The sequence below is a fragment of the Gouania willdenowi genome, chromosome 8 (assembly GCF_900634775.1).
Source record: "Gouania willdenowi chromosome 8, fGouWil2.1, whole genome shotgun sequence".
Taxonomy (NCBI): Eukaryota; Metazoa; Chordata; class Actinopteri; order Blenniiformes; family Gobiesocidae; genus Gouania; species Gouania willdenowi.
Window position 1 is genome coordinate 14,442,423 of NC_041051.1, and position 16,127 is coordinate 14,458,549.

The 16,127-nt window shown below is 39.3% G+C and overlaps 1 protein-coding gene across 1 annotated transcript; it reads left to right on the top strand.

Moving 5' to 3' along the window:
• Positions 1 to 215: 215 nt before the first annotated feature.
• On the top strand, positions 216 to 14,796 carry LOC114468240 (lysosomal alpha-glucosidase-like; the record flags this gene model as incomplete). The annotated part of the gene is made up of 14 exons (XM_028455021.1): positions 216 to 302; positions 3,220 to 3,371; positions 4,512 to 4,677; positions 5,726 to 5,822; positions 5,918 to 6,037; positions 6,129 to 6,147; positions 6,210 to 6,405; positions 8,691 to 8,775; positions 8,982 to 9,099; positions 9,215 to 9,348; positions 9,539 to 9,690; positions 13,338 to 13,486; positions 13,576 to 13,717; positions 13,799 to 14,796. Coding segments are annotated over 14 exons (1,737 nt in total), but the record flags the coding sequence as incomplete, so codon positions are not given.
• Positions 14,797 to 16,127: the final 1,331 nt, after the last annotated feature.

A 16,127-nucleotide genomic window follows, 5' to 3' on the forward strand; every position in this document is an offset into this window, starting at 1 on the left:
ATTGTGAATTACATTTTGACTCAAATTTCTCTGAAATGCCAGTCACCAGAAACCCAGAAGGTGGTGTCGCTGAAAGATCTACAAGCTCTGAGCCGCCAGTTCTCATCTGATGAGAAAAAGTGCCTCCCAGGTGCTCTGTTTCTGCTCAGATTGCTATTCTGGCCAGAAGATAGTGACACAAATCACGAGAAAGAAGCCAACAATGAAATTGTACACGTGAAACGCCCTCTAATCTCCCCAAAGATGTTTCAACTCTGAGCCTGGAGGTGATGGAGCTAAATGCGGACTGCCTGCATCTCACTGTGAGTACACTGGGATTCTAAGGGAAAGTTCACTGATGGGATTTCCTCTTCAGTACAGTGTGTTGTTTTCATCAATACAAAAAAACAACTTTACGATTATATTGGAGGTGTACCATCTAAGGGCACCTCACGATTCGATTTGAATACAATTCAGGGTGCAACGATACAATTAATATACAATATTAACAATTATCAAGATTATCATTCTTTTTTCTTTTCTTTTTTTTTCACACTTTGTGGCAATTTCATACTTTTAAACCAGGTATATATGTCAGTATCCATTAATGAAAGTAATTAAACAGATGCATCATCATTATCTTTATTTATGTCAAATTAAATTACCAAATCCAACAGTAATCATATTTCAAAATAAATAAATATAATAATATGAAAATAATAAATCAGCTTTTACAGTTATTCATTCTGGACTGACATAAAAGCAAGCTTATTCAGTAAAAGAAAAAAAAAAGACTTCTTCTAGAAGGGCGCTTAGTGGTTAGCACGTCCGCCTCACAGCAAGAAGGTCCTGGGGTGGACACTTGGGTCCTTTCTGTGTGGAGTTTGCATGTTCTCCCCGTGCTGCGTGGTTTTCTTCCGGGTACTCCGGCTTCCTCCCGCAATCCAAAAACATGACTGTAAGGTTGATTGGAGTCTCTAAATTGCCCATAGGAGTGTATGAGTGAGTGAGTGGTTGTCTGTCTGTGTTGCCCTGTGATGGACTGGCGCCCTGTCCAGGGTGTACCCCCGCCCAGCGCCCTATGAGAGCCGGAGATAGGCACTGGCAGACCCCCGCGACCTTGATATACGGGAGTAAGCGGGTATGAAGATGGATGGATGGACTTCTTCTAGAGCTGCATAAATCCCATAAGAAACTAAACATTTTGCTGTGCATAATCAAAGCAGCTTTAAAAACATATTAAACTTACAATATCAGCTCTCTTGTGGATTTTGGGTTTTTAAATAACATGTGGATTGATTAAAAAAAAAAAAAAATACCCACGGTGATCATTTATCATGTTATCAATAATAAAATCCTGCCAGGGACTCGTCATCAATGCCGTCTTCATTATCACCATTTATGTCATCATGGTTAGGATTTTAAACTGTGTAAGAAAAGGAGCTGGTCAACATGTTCCTAATTAAGTGTGCTCCGCTGTGTCCGTGTTTCAAGATGGGTCGGGTGGGTGGTCGACATCGCTGCAGAGCGGAAAGGGCACAGCGATGTAACCTAGTCCATGGCTCCAGGAAGCAGTGCAGGGGCGATGCTGTAATACTCGCGGTCCACAAACCACCTCCACCACCGGGCCCTTCCAGGCCAACCCAGAGCTGGTCACTGTGCACCGCCATGGAGGAAATGCCCAGATACCTCTTGGCCAACTTTGAAATCAGAGGATACAGCACTTGATTCTGTCAAACGCTAGTTTTTAATCTGGATGAGCGAATCTCCCTCTCAGTAATTGTAGCTGAAGAGTTGTGAATTGTCTCCTTCACCTGGTCCGTTCCTTCTGGTGTCCGGGTGACATGCGCGACTTTAAATTGACTTTTCTGTGTTTTAAACATTATAAAGTGCTATTAGGGCTTCATACACATGCCCAAAGTGTTTTTTTCACTGATTCCCTCAATCGTTAGTTAGAGGGTGATTTGCTCCTTTCTTACTGCAGGGTGAGCCTAAACATCTCGCTCCAATTTGATGATGCGTTCCCACTTTGATGACGAATTTGACGCGGCACTGAGCTGGAGAAACCGTGCCTCCAGGAAGCTCTCTGCCATGATTGACATGTAAGCAGACACGCCCACAAAGGTGAGCATTTCAGCGTCCTTCGCGCAGTGCTACGTATGTATTTTCTACAGTCTATGTATGTACCGGAGAATGCCCCGCCCCCACACTCTATCTCGTGTTCTGCTACGGAGTGGGTGGGAGGAGGGCCGGCCATCCTCTGGCCCTACGTCACCGTGCAGGGAGGAGGAAGTCAGTGTCCCGTCTATGGACACGCCCACTCATGAATATGCATAAATAGACCGCATATCAGCCTGTTTGTGTAGTGTTGCTCGGAAAGTGGCTTTTCAGAGGCTAAAACTGGTGGTAAATATTTCCTGTCCTGTATTGTGTTGACTTTGCTGTTGTTTGTGATCTTAGCGTGTATTTCCTGTTGTCTCTGGCCCTAATGTGTGTGTTTCTGATTATAATGTCTTGTATGTTTTTAATGGAACCATCAGCTTGTCCAGCGACAAAAGATAGAAATTAGCCCGTGGCTAAAATCTGACAGAATTAAAGTCAAAGTCAAAGTCAGCTTTATTGTCAATTCCTTTGCATGCACAAACATACAAGGGAATCGAAAAGACGTTTCTCACTTCCCACGGTGAAACAGATAAAGTGCTCAGGCACAACAGAAAAGACATTCCTATACTAAAGGTAGACATACAATTTTTACAACAGATAAAACATTTACTAATACTAAAACTAATACTAATATATAAATACTAAAACTAATATATAAATACAGTGTGTAGGTGGGAGTAGCAAAATATCTCATATGTTCATTAATATATACTGTTCCTTTTCTAAATAAATAAAATACTTGGTTTTGATTATACTTTAACTATACTTTTATTTCAACACCAGTCAAATTATTTTTAGACATCACCTAATACCACACAGTCAGTTTAAGGGACTGGACATCATCAATAAAAATAAGAAAACATGAATGCATGTAGCAATCCCAAACAATCTACAATGGAGAAGGAATTTAACCTTTAACCAGGAAGAAACTTGCAACACTGAAGAACAAGACAATAAAAACATAAACAAACAGCATGTTTTGACAGTTGTAAACACTTAAAATAATGTGCTTTGTTTTTCACACACTGCTCTGAATACGCTGTCGGTGGACGTTACTGATATTCTTTTTCTCTGAAGGTAAAGGACCCATCATCTCAGCGGTATGAGGTCCAAATCCCAGGTGTTGTTCCTCAGAGCAAAGCGGATGCTGCTGAAGTCTTATACACCATCCAATACCAGCACGACCCGTTTGGCTTTATAGTGCAACGGAAATCCAACAGAAGGGTGATGTGAGCACAGTTTGGTGAAGTAGAACGAGACGTGAAGGATTGTGAATGTTCGTCAATAACCAGTTCTGTGTTGGTTTAAGAAAGCTTTAAGTATTTATAGTTTAACCCACACAGGAAGAGTTTTTCTCCCTTATGACTAAACTCCCTTAAATCATTGAAATCTTCTTAGATTAGACTGTTTTCCTGTTTCTAACAAACTAACTTTAAGGATATTCACTTGCTGCCTAATAAATACTAAGTGTATTTGTAAATCAATAAAGTTATTTGGTAAGAGTTTTAGTGTAAATATGTGTAATGTGTTAATAACAACACAGTAGGAGCCATAAAGAATTACACTTGTGTTATAGAAAACAAAAGATTTACCTCATTCCAATTCCTTGTTTACAATGTATTGTACTTTGATACTGTCATATACAACATACTGTGTAGAACTCTGGAGAACCACTTTTGAAACCATAATCAATGATTTTGTTTTATTGCAAAAAAAAAAAAAAAGGCTGTATAGTTGATTTAAAAAAAGCAGGATATTATGACCACACACATCCATTATTTGTTAAATCGAAACTCGTGAAATTTAAAGATATTGTTTATTTTAAAATAACAGAGAAAATGTTCACTTTCTGTTTTATATTTTTAAACCTGCTTGTATTCCTGTGCACCCATTGTTGCACTTTGATATTTGTTTTAAATGTAAAGTGCATTATAAATAAATTGTATTATTCTTATTATTATTATTCGTATTATTAATGTTGGTAAAGAAATAAAAGTGTGTGACATTATTTATATAGTTTAGTAAGTTATGTGAAGCAGTAGAAAATTATTAGTTTAATTTGTTTGATAGTTTGTTAGAGTATAAAGTGTTTTTTGTTAAATGTTGTATATAAAGGAAGGTATATGTGTGTGTATTTATTTATATATATATACACATTTATTCATTTATTTGTTTTGCATTATTTGATAAAGGCAAATCAAATGTACTTTGTTGCATTGCCTGTTTGTCTTGTTATATATTATTAAATTGTGATTTATGTTTGAATATTGAAACTGAAACAAACAAACACAAACTGAAAGTGAATTATTATGAATGTCCATCTGTTTGATGGTGATTATTCTATTGCTGTGTGTGTTGGTCCTCCTCAGTATGGACACCACGGTGGCTCCTCTGCTCTTTGCTGACCAGTATCTTCAGCTGTCCACCATGTTGGCCTCCACCCTCGTCTCTGGCCTGGGGGAACATTACACCACTCTCATCCTGGATCTTAACTGGACTTCTCTGACTTTCTGGAACAGAGACATGGCGCCTCATGTGAGGACACTGTAGACCAGGGTTGGACTTAATGACTTTTTTCAGTTACAATTACGTTTTCAATTACAAATCAATTTACGATTATGGTCACCAGCATTTTTTTCCACATTCTCAGAAAGTCCATTACAATTGCGTTCTCAGTTACTAAAGTTCAATTACAATTACTCACAATTACTGAGCTTTTAATAAATAACCCAATAAAAGTTAACCATCTCTTATGATAATGGATCCTAAATCAGCTGTAAAATATACTAAAAACAAATATCTGTCATCTACCGGTAATTTATTTCCTTTTTATTGGTTAGGCTTCCTAATCAATAAAAATACAATTTTATCCACGCAATAATTGTAATTAATTATCAATTACATGATTACAATTATAATTGACCCCAACTGTGCTGTAGACCAGTGGCTTCCAACCTTTTTCGGGTCGTGACCCCATTTTGATCTCACAAATTACCTGGAGACCCCAGGGACGTTTTTCCCTTTTTTATCTATAATTCGTTTTTGATCATGTTATGTTTATTAAAGTGCGTTACAAACACAGAGTAGTTATACTGCATTTAATTTAAACTAGATGTATTTTTGAGAACGTTTATATATAAAATACAGTTGTTATTTGAAAAACAATAATAAATTAAAACATTTAAAAATGTAATTTTTGATCAGTAATGGTTTATTTTTTATTTATTTAATTTTTTTTTACAAATAACTAGACATTTAAGGCGACCCCACATGGTGTTAGGACCCAGAGGTTGAAAAACACTGCTGTAGACAGAAGCAGCTGGTGGAACATGATGGTACTAATCTATAGTGGAAATATGTATATTATAATAAGATTAATGTATAGTTCTAGATATTACAAAGGGTAAGATCATATGTTTATATTCCTTTTTGAACATATACAGGCTTCACATGCAGGCTTTTGTAACCATTTATTCTCTCTTTTCCTTGTTTGATTTTTTATTCTTTTATTTATTTTTTCTTCTCATTGTGGTAAAATACACATACTAAATAAAAAATCTAATCTTTTCCTTTCTCACCTCAGGCTGATGTAAACCTCTATGGCTCCCACCCCTTCTACATAGTGCAGGAGGAGGATGGTTTTGCACATGGAGTTTTTCTCCTCAACAGCAATGCAATCGGTAATAAAACTCCTCCCAAGTCCCTGTTTAAACTCTCACACAGACACTAATCAATGTTTTTGATTCCAACCCGTCTTCCTAAATGTCTCCATTAGAGGTGATGTTGCAGCCCACTCCTGCTCTCACTTGGGTCTCCACAGGGGGGATCCTGGATTTGTACGTTTTCCTGGGCCCAGACCCTCAAAGTGTGATACGACAGTACCTACAGATCATTGGTACGATTGACTGTTGTGAAGTTGCATTAGTGACACAAATGTATGTTTTCATTTTTTAGGATAAATTCACTAAAATTGATTTAATCAGTAGAATTGAGGAGACCCTCGAAGTACTCCTTCCACCCCCCGACAACAACCCCAGTTGAGGTCAGCAGCCCCCCCCCTGCACTGTAAACAGTGTTGGTGAAGCACTGCTTCCCCCTCCTGAGGCGCCGAACGGTTTGCCAGAATCTCTTCGAGGCCGACCGATAGTCCTCCTCCATGGCTTCTCCGAACTCCTCCCAGACCCAAGTTTTTGCCTCTGCAGCACGCTTGGCCTGCTGGTACCTCTCGGCTGCCTCCGGAGTTCTACCAGCCAAAAAGGCCAGGTAGGTCTCCTTCTTCAGCTTGACGGCATCCTTTACTTTCGTGCGCCACCATCGGGTTCGGGGAAGCTCCTTAGGGGCAGGGCTCCGGGGGTGGATGAGATTCGTCCTGAGTACCTTAAGTCTCTGGATGTTATAGGACTGTCTTGGTTGACACGTCTCTGCAACATCGCGTGGCAGTGCCTCTGGATTGGCAGACCAGAGTGGTGGTCCCTCTCTTTAAGAAGGGGGATCGGAGGGTAAATGGTAAATGGACTTGATTTTATATAGCGCTTTATCACCACACTGAAGCAGTCTCAAAGCACTTTACATATCAGCTCATTCACCCAATCACTCTCACATTCACACACCAGTGGGACAGGACTGCCATGCAAGGCGCTAGTCGACCACTGGGAGCAACTTAGGGTTCAGTGTCTTGCCCAAGGACACTTCGACACATAGTCAGGTACTGGGATCGAACCCCCAACCTCTCGATCAGAAGACGACCCACTACCACCTGAGCTATGGTCGCCCCCAGGGTGTGCTCCAATATACCACTATTTAAACAACAAAAAAAAGCTATAAGAATTTTACATAAAGTACCACACAACACACACACAAACGATTTATTTGAGAAGTCAAAATACCTAAAACTGCAAGAAATAATACACTATAACACACAAATACACGCATTTAGGGCTTCATCAGGAAAATTACCACATCAAATCCAAAAACGTTTCACTTACAATCAAAATCCCTACGAATTCAGACATAATAATGTGTTTAGACCAAACAGGATCATATCAAACGTTGGCAAACATAGTACTGTGTATAGAGCCATGAACCTCTGGAACAGCCTTGACAAAGAGACACAACAGTCAGATAATCTGAAACAATTTAAGAACGAAACGAGGAGGACATTTTTACACACATACAGATCTCAAGTCAACTCTCCATTGAACTCTACAGCAACGACATGGAACTCATCAACTGGTCATTGAGCACCATTGACAAAATCTTCTCAACGAGGCAATTGCTTCAGCACGAAATACCGTGTCCAAAGGACACATACCCAAGTGGATATGTCGTGGACGCACGAGGGAGAAGCCAGATGCTCTGTCTCTCCCAGCTGAAAGTGGAGGATGTGGAGGACATCTATTTGCTAGGAGTCATGATCTTTGGCCTGCTGATGATGGGGGTATGTGTCTGTGCATGTGCCTTTCTGATGGATCGTAAGCTGAGGCGACTCTCAGAGGATACGAAGGTTCTCAGAGAGAAGAAGAACTTCACGTTTGGAGAGTTGGAGGAACGTAAACAACGACTGGAAAAGAAAGCTCGTGGAAACACGGGGGAAAAAGACTGTGATGAGGAGTAACAACAGGAACAATGACTGCAGACAAGAACACATCACAAAAAAAAAAAAAAAAAAAAAAAAAAAAAAAAGGGAAGAAACGAGGTTGGATGTAAAATTATCTGTGTTCAAATTAGGGGACGGATCTAGATAAGCATAATGCTTTTTTCCGTCGCCCTTTCCGGCATGGAAAAAAAAAAAAAAAAAAAAAAAAAAAAAAAAAAAAAAAAACAATGATGTGATTTTGCTCTGAATGTCAAATGAATTTCTGTGAATGCAACCATGTCGGAAATGAACTGAATAAATAAATAAATAAATAAAAAATATTGCCATTCTGTTTGTTTTTGGTGTTTTTTTGTTCATATTTTTTTCCGTTTGGTGTGTTTTTGGAGTCATTTTGTGTATGTTTGTTGTTGTCTGTTATTAGTCATTTTGTATGTTTATTTATGGAGTCATTTTATATATATTTTTGCCATTTTGTGTTTTTTGGAGTCATTCTGTGTATATTTTTTTGCCGTATATTTTTCTATTTCGTGTATTTTCGGACTGGATTCATTTTGTGTATATTGGCTATTTTGTTCATATTTGTTACTGTTTGGTGTGATTTTGGAGTCATTTTTATATATTTGTTGTCATTTTGTATGTTTATGGTGTCAATTTTGTATATTTGTTGTCGTTTTCTGTGTTTTTGGGATCATTGTGTATTTTTTTGTGCCTTATGTTTCAACTTGGGTATTATTTTTTCTTTTTGTGTATTTTTTTGGGGGCCGCACAAAAGTAGACTGATGGCCGCATATGGCCCCTGGGCCACCAATTGCCCATATCTGTTCTATCGCTCAGTGGAAGTTGAGTGAGATGTTATCTAAGAAAGTAAAGTCACTGGAGTCGTCTTACCTCGGTGAATTTTTGGATCATGAAAGAGAAATATTGGTGTTTTTGTCTCCCATGTTTCACTCAGGACATGAACGAACCGGCCAGTTTTGTCCAAGGTTCAGTGGACGGCTGTCCAGACTCTGATCTTGAGAATCCCCCCTACACACCAAGTAAGCAACATTTAGAGTCGGAGTATCCAAACCATATCGTGGAGGTTTTTTTTGCTCCAACACACCCGATTGTCAGGATAAGTTCATTACCAGGCTCTCTGCACACACATACTGGTTCTAACACTCAACAGGTTCATTTGTTGCCTTCTACACTATTTACTGTAGCATTAATGTGAGGCCTTTGTGTTCACTTTCCCATCAAACAGGAGTGGTTGGACGCCAGTTGAACTCAGGAACTCTTTGCGTGTCTGCTCAACAGAAACTGTCAACTCACTACAACTTGCACAACCTGTATGGACTGACAGAAGCGTACGCCACGCACAGGTCAGGCTGCAGTAATGTGCACCTTGCATTAACAGTCAAGTGAAAAAAAGCCTTTTCCAGGTTGTTGAGAAGTTTGTTTAGTCTTTTGATCCTGTTGTGTTTTCATGCTCCTTAGAGCTCTAATGAATATTCAGCAGACAAGGCCCTTCGTCCTCTCTCGCTCCTCTTCTCCGGGAATTGGACAATTTTCCGCCGTGTGGACAGGAGATATCAGGAGTGACTGGGAGCAGCTTCGATACTCCATTCCTGGTGAGAAATCTTTTTCTCATTACAGTCTGTAGTTAATTGGATAATGTGGTGTAGCGCTAAGATAGTTACTGCCATCACTCAACTTCACTTACCTGCCAAAGTGCTGAAATCATTCCCAGATTAAATATATAAATATTTTTTTTTAAGTATTTTAACTGAGGTTAACTAACTGACAAACACTGACCACCAGCCGTTCTGCAGTTCAGTCTGTTCGGGGTGCCTTTGGTCGGTGCAGATGTCTGCGGCTTTGGAGGTAACACCACTGAGGAGCTGTGTGTTCGATGGATGCAGCTCGGAGCCTTCTACCCATTTATGAGGAACCACAATGACAAGCCCAATGCTGTGAGTTACAAACACTTCATTGATTTTTCTCTGTAGTGTGACTGTTTTGTATCAGAGAGTTCGATTATTTGTAAACTAAACACATCAAACACAGGATCTGCAGGCCAAACCTGGCCCTGAAGATCATCCAATCTCATCCATGAGATTATTTTTAACATTATGTTGTTAGTGGAAATGCATATAAGCCCCTGACTGCTGCTCTATTTATATTCTGGTCACACTGTTTTTCATTTTATTTCACATACCCACTATTACAGTTTGCGTACCCGTACCTCACTCTGGGAACCTAGGTTCTAAATAAAGGCAGGAAAGACTGAGACATGTTACTTGTTTTTGTTAAATTCATAACTTGGTAATGACCAAAACTGCAGTCGAGATATTCACGACTCACCGTCTGCTGTCAGACACGTCATTTGTTTATTTGTTTATTAGGGGATCCCCATTAGCTATTGCCATGGCAACCAGCTAGTCTTTCTGGGGTCCAAATAGCAAACATGCAACAAAAAATGCAAAAAAAATTTGATTAAAATGGCATTACTCACTCACAAAATCATACATATTACAATACATTACATTTGCAAGGATAAAACATAGCTAATAATACAAAGCATCTCACACAGATTTACTGCTCATGACTGACTTGAACAGCGTAAGTGTATTAAAAGACAACCTATTGGCAACAGTAAGCCATGAGAGGCAGGCATGCATATGGATCACATTAGATCTTAGTGGGCAACCCAGTACTAACCGTGCTTCCCTGTTCTGGACAACCTGGAGCTTCTTGAGTTCACCACTGACAGCAGATGACCACACCGTAGAGCAATAGTCCAGATGACATAAGACTAAGCTTTGAGCTATTTGACATAAAAGGGGACGAGCCACAAAAGAGCAACATTTCCTCGCAATACCAATTGCTCTTCCCATTTTCAAAACAATATAATTAATGTGGTTACACCAAGACAGAGAGCAGTCCACCATTACGCCAAGGAGTTTAGTACTTTCAACTTGTTGAACTATTGAAGTGCACAAGTTTAACTCAAGCTTTGGGCTTGTGGATAACCTGCGCTTTGTACCAAGCACCATGCATTTAGTCTTGGAAATGTTGAGAGCAAGTCTATTACATGAAACCCAGTCATGCACAATTTTTAGTTCTCTGCTCAAGACCTCGTTTAATACATTGCATGACGGTGCAGCATAATACAATGTCGAATCATCTGCATAGAGAACAGTTTTAGCCACTTTTGTAGCCCAAGATAGATCATTCGTAAAGATTGAGAAGAGTAAGGGTCCTAAGCAGCTACCCTGTGGAACTCCACAGTCCAGACCTCTGCTACTGGACAGGCTGCCATTCAAATACACCTTCTGTGATCTGGAGGACAGGTAGCTTTTGATCCACTTTAAGGCTGAATAATTAAAACCATAACATTTAAGTTTCTCAACCAGTAAAGAATGGTCAAGAACATCAAAAGCAGCACTAAAATCCAAAAACACAGTACCCACCATCATAGAATTATCAATGGCTTTTAGCCAATCATCAGTCATTTGTATCATTGCAGTAGAGGTAGAGTGGTCAGTTCTGTAGGCATGTTGTGAGTTTGATAAAAGCTTGTTAGTAACAAAATAATCTTGAACTTGTGCATACACCAATTTTTCCATGATTTTGCTCGAAACAGGTAGAATACTTATAGGTCTAGAGTTCAACTCGTCAAAAGCACATTTAGTATCCTTAGGTAAAGGAATAACTTTAGCCTCCTTCCAGGTGCTTGGACATAGGCCCAAATGCAAGCATCTATTAAAAATGTGACAGATAGGAGATGCTATAACAACAGCAGTCATTCTCAGCAGTTTACTGTCCAGGTTATCTAGTCCAGCTAATTTACTATAAGGTAGAGATCGGAGCAAGCACTCCACCTCATTCACTTCAACTTGATGAAATACAAATTCACAACTTTTGTCATTCATTATAACATTCTTAATACAGTCATTTGATTTAATATTGTCTGAAGTATACATAGCCTGCCTCAGTTTAGATACTTTACCCACATAATAGTCGTTAAAGTGATTTGCAATATCACCTGGCTTAGTGATAACCAACCCATTCGATTGGACATAGGGTGTGCACACAGTTGTCTTTCGACCCATAATTTCATTTCAAACATTCCATAGTTGTTTACCATCATGCCTCGCGTCATATAACCTTTGTTGAAAATAGTCCCTTTTTTTCACCTTATGTAGTTTTACAACTTGATTACGTAGAGAACAGTAATTCTGCCTGTCATCAATTGATCCAGAAATAACAGATGCTTTTTTGGCCATTACTCTCTCTGCCATTAGGGTCCTGAGACTGAGGTCAAGTCACGGGGCAGACCTATTTTTAACAACATGTTTTTTTAAGGGAGTATGTTTGTTAACAATATTCATATACATTGACATAAATAAATTCAGGGCAGCTTCAGGGTCATACTCACTACACACAATGTCCCAATTTACATTTGTTATTACATCAATGAATGACAGCTCATTAAATCTCTTATAGGACCGTGTTAAAATGACTTTAGCTTTAGGTTTAGACATCTTTGACAGTCTGGAGATGGCTATGATGTTATGGTCACTAAAACCTACAGGCACAGAGATGGCCTTAGAACAGGGGTGTCCAATTCCGGTCCTCGAGGGCCACTATCCAGCATGTTTTAGATGTTTCCCTCTTCCAACACACCTGATTCAAATGATTAGGATCGTTATCAGGCTTCTGCAGAGCTGGATGAGGAGTTGATCATTTGAATCAGGTGTGTTGGAAGAGGGAAACATCTAAAACATGCTGGATAGTGGCCCTCGAGGACCGGAATTGGACACCCCTGCCTTAGAACATTGCAGAGAAGCATTTGTATAGATATGGTCAATGCATGTCTCAGAGATAATCCCGTCACTTCTTTTGTGTATTCTTGTGGGAACTCCAACAACCTGAGACAGATTACATGCATTTAATACAGAGAGTAGCTTCTTTCTATTGGGACATGAGTACACCAACCAGTCGACATTTGCATCACCCAGCAGGTAAATCTCTCTATTTTCATCTGATATCTTGTCAAACATTTCACACAACCTATTCATATACATAGCATCTGCACTCGGGGGCCTGTAAAAGCAGCAGATAAGAATTGGCTTAATATAAGGCAGGTGTACTTGTACGCAGTTGGCTTCAATGTCTTCCCTCATCAGATCAAGACGTATTTTAGCAGGTAAATCATTTTGTACGTAAATTTCCACTCCACCTCCAAACCTATTTCTATCTTTCCTAAAAACAGAAAAACCATCAATAGCAATATATGAATCAGTAAACAAATCATCAAGATGGGTCTCTGAAATAGCAATGATGTTGATACAGTTATCTCTGACAATTCGCTCTATATCCGTGTATTGATGACGCAAACTACATACATTCACATGAGCCAACACAAGTCCCTTATTCAGGCCCAATTTAATGCAGGACATATCGGTATTGGACATACTCATAGGCAGTCAAAAGGAATGAAAATAATTACGTTAAGGTATTTTGGTATAATGTTAATTCATTTAGTAGTTTTAGGATTTTTTCGGCCCATGAATCGATGTAACTGTACGTTTTTTTTTTTTCGTGTCCCTTTTAGCCTCAAGAGCCGTATGTGTTTGGACAGAAAGCCCAGGCAGCTATGCGGAGTGCACTAAACCTTCGTTATTCCCTTCTCCCATTCCTCTACACACTCTTCCATCATGCTCACACCTCTGCTGACACTGTGGCAAGGCCTCTATTCATGGAGTATGTTTCTTTTATTCACTTTTTTCCTCTGAAATCTTAATACTCATTTATTATGGGAATCCCACTTTTTTCTATTCATTTTTTTCCAGGTTTCCCACTGATCCCAACTGTTGGACTATAGACCACCAGTTCCTGTGGGGGAGTTCACTCCTCATTAGTCCAGTGTTGGACGAAGGAGTTGTTGAGTTGGTTGCATACCTGCCCCCTGGTACCTGGTACAGCCTGCAGAATGTGGGTAACTCAGCCTTCTCACAGTAAAATACCTCACAACGCTTCTGTCAGTTCTTATTAACTTGTCTCTACTTTCTTAAGGGTCAGCCTTTCTACAGTAATGGCCAGTATCTCCTTCTGCCTGCTCCTCTGGACACAAAAATCACAAATAAAAGAATAAAAACGTTAACGAAAACAAAAGAAAGAATAAACAATAATTAAGTGTATAATCAAGTAAAAGACTGTTAAAATAGGGGTCAGAAACACATTACAGTAGTAGAAAATAAAGTAGGATAGATAATAATAATAATAATTATTATTATTATTATACAAATATATACCAATCTGATTCAGATATTTGGTCTGCCAGTTAAGTAGTCTACAATCCAGGACACAATGGTGGCGTCAACCAGCTTCTCACCCAGTAGAGCTGGATGGATGGTGTTAAAAGCACTGGAAAAGTCAAAGAACATGACTCTCACAGTGCTCGCCGGCTTGTCCAGGTGAGAGTAGACACGATTGAGCAGGAAGGTGATGGCGTCCTCAACTCCAACCTTGGGCTGGTAGACAAACTGTAGTGGGTCCAGGTGTGGTCTGATAGATGGTCGGAGCTGCACCAGGATAAGTCTCTCCAGGGTCTTCATGATGTGGGAGGTCAACGCAACCGTCTGTAATCTTTGGAGCTGCTGGGATGTGGCGTCTTTGGAACAGGAACCAGGCAGGATGTCTTCCACAGCACAGGGACCTTCTGCAGACTCAGGCTCATGGTGAAGATGTGCTGGAATATTCCACAGAGCTGTGAAGCACAAGCCTTCAGTACTCTGGGGCAGACTCCATCAGGTCCTGCATTTTTTCCAGCATGAAGTTCGACCAATTGCCTTTTCACCTGGTCAGCTTTTATGTTTATTGTGAAGGAAGCAGGCAGTGTGGGGGGAGGGGTGTCAGCACAGTCCAAGAAGTGTGGGTATTCAGGGAGCCAGGGGAGGAGGTGAGAGGATGGTTCACACGGGGTGTGTCTACGAGCATGAATCAGTTTTGCTACAGACATCTCGCAAAATGTGTTGCAAAACTCAATGTAAATAAATGTTGGATTACAAGTTTGCAGCTGTAATTTTATGTGTAAATATCAGTCTATAAATTTTTTCTCATCATTTGTGACATTAAATTTATTTCACGTGTGGATTTTTTATACAAAAGCTCACATCACATTTTACAACTTCACATCACATTCTACAAGCTGTCACATTTTGCAACATATCTACCTTCATAGAGGAGCCATATGCATCAGCAACATTAGCATACAGCAGGTCTAACGTCTTCCACTCTTGTCAGACAGGTCACATATTGAGTGAAACGGGCAAAGTTTTCATTTTTATATTTTTTTCGTGTGGTGTATTTGTAATGTATGTTTTTTTGAGTCATTTTGTGTATTTTTTTTTTGGTGTAGTTTTGTGCATTTCTGTTGTCATTTTTTGTATAAATATTTAGTTTTGTGTATTTTTATATTTTTGTTTGGTGTATTTTTCTGTAATTTTTGTGCAATTCTGTTGTCGTTTTGTGTACTTTTTGTATAAATATTTATTTTTTTGTTTTGATTTACTTATTTTGTATATTTTTATTATAAATTGTGTATGTGTGTGTGTTCCCGTGAAATGTTTGAGACGCTGATGACAGAAAAGTAAAGTTACAGAAAAATATGCTAAACAAAATAAAATATAAAAATAAGTTAAAAAAACAAACATTAATCATGTACATGTCCCATACAATTAAACCAGGGGAAATCGCACTCTACAGAGTATGTACATCTCTTTGTATATCCAATCTTCAAACACACACTCATTCGGCCATAATTGACAAGTCTACTTAAGCTCCCACATGAAAGCATACTTCTTACGGGCACTGTACTAGTTAACTTACATAACTTTTAGCAGCACAAAAACGTTTTTAATATTGACCTGTTCTTTTTTTTTACCTAAACAAATTTCGACACAGTGACGTCATGAACCCGGAAGTAGCTCGCTTAAAAGCGGTCTCTGAGCCAATCTTAAGAGAACGCTGTTTCCTTTCGATCTGCGTTCTACTGTCAGCTTCCTGGAAAACTAACTAGACGTCCTGAAGATGGCCGGTTGCAACAACGGTAAGTTAGTCTCATGTCACTGCTCTCCTGATGTAGAACTACCGACTAAACACATAGAAGCCAGTAGGTCTTCAGGTTGTTAGTCTGCATCCTGAACATTAACAGTTCCATTACTCGCTCATGGAAAAATCAGACAAGATTTAAGGTATATTTGCTGCGAACAACACACACACTGACGGGTCATACACTCTGGAGTGCCCCGCCCACTTATGGCCAATCTCTTTGATTTCAAGTAACAATACACAACGTTCGATCAATGTCAAATTACACAATGGTCATTACACAATACACCGT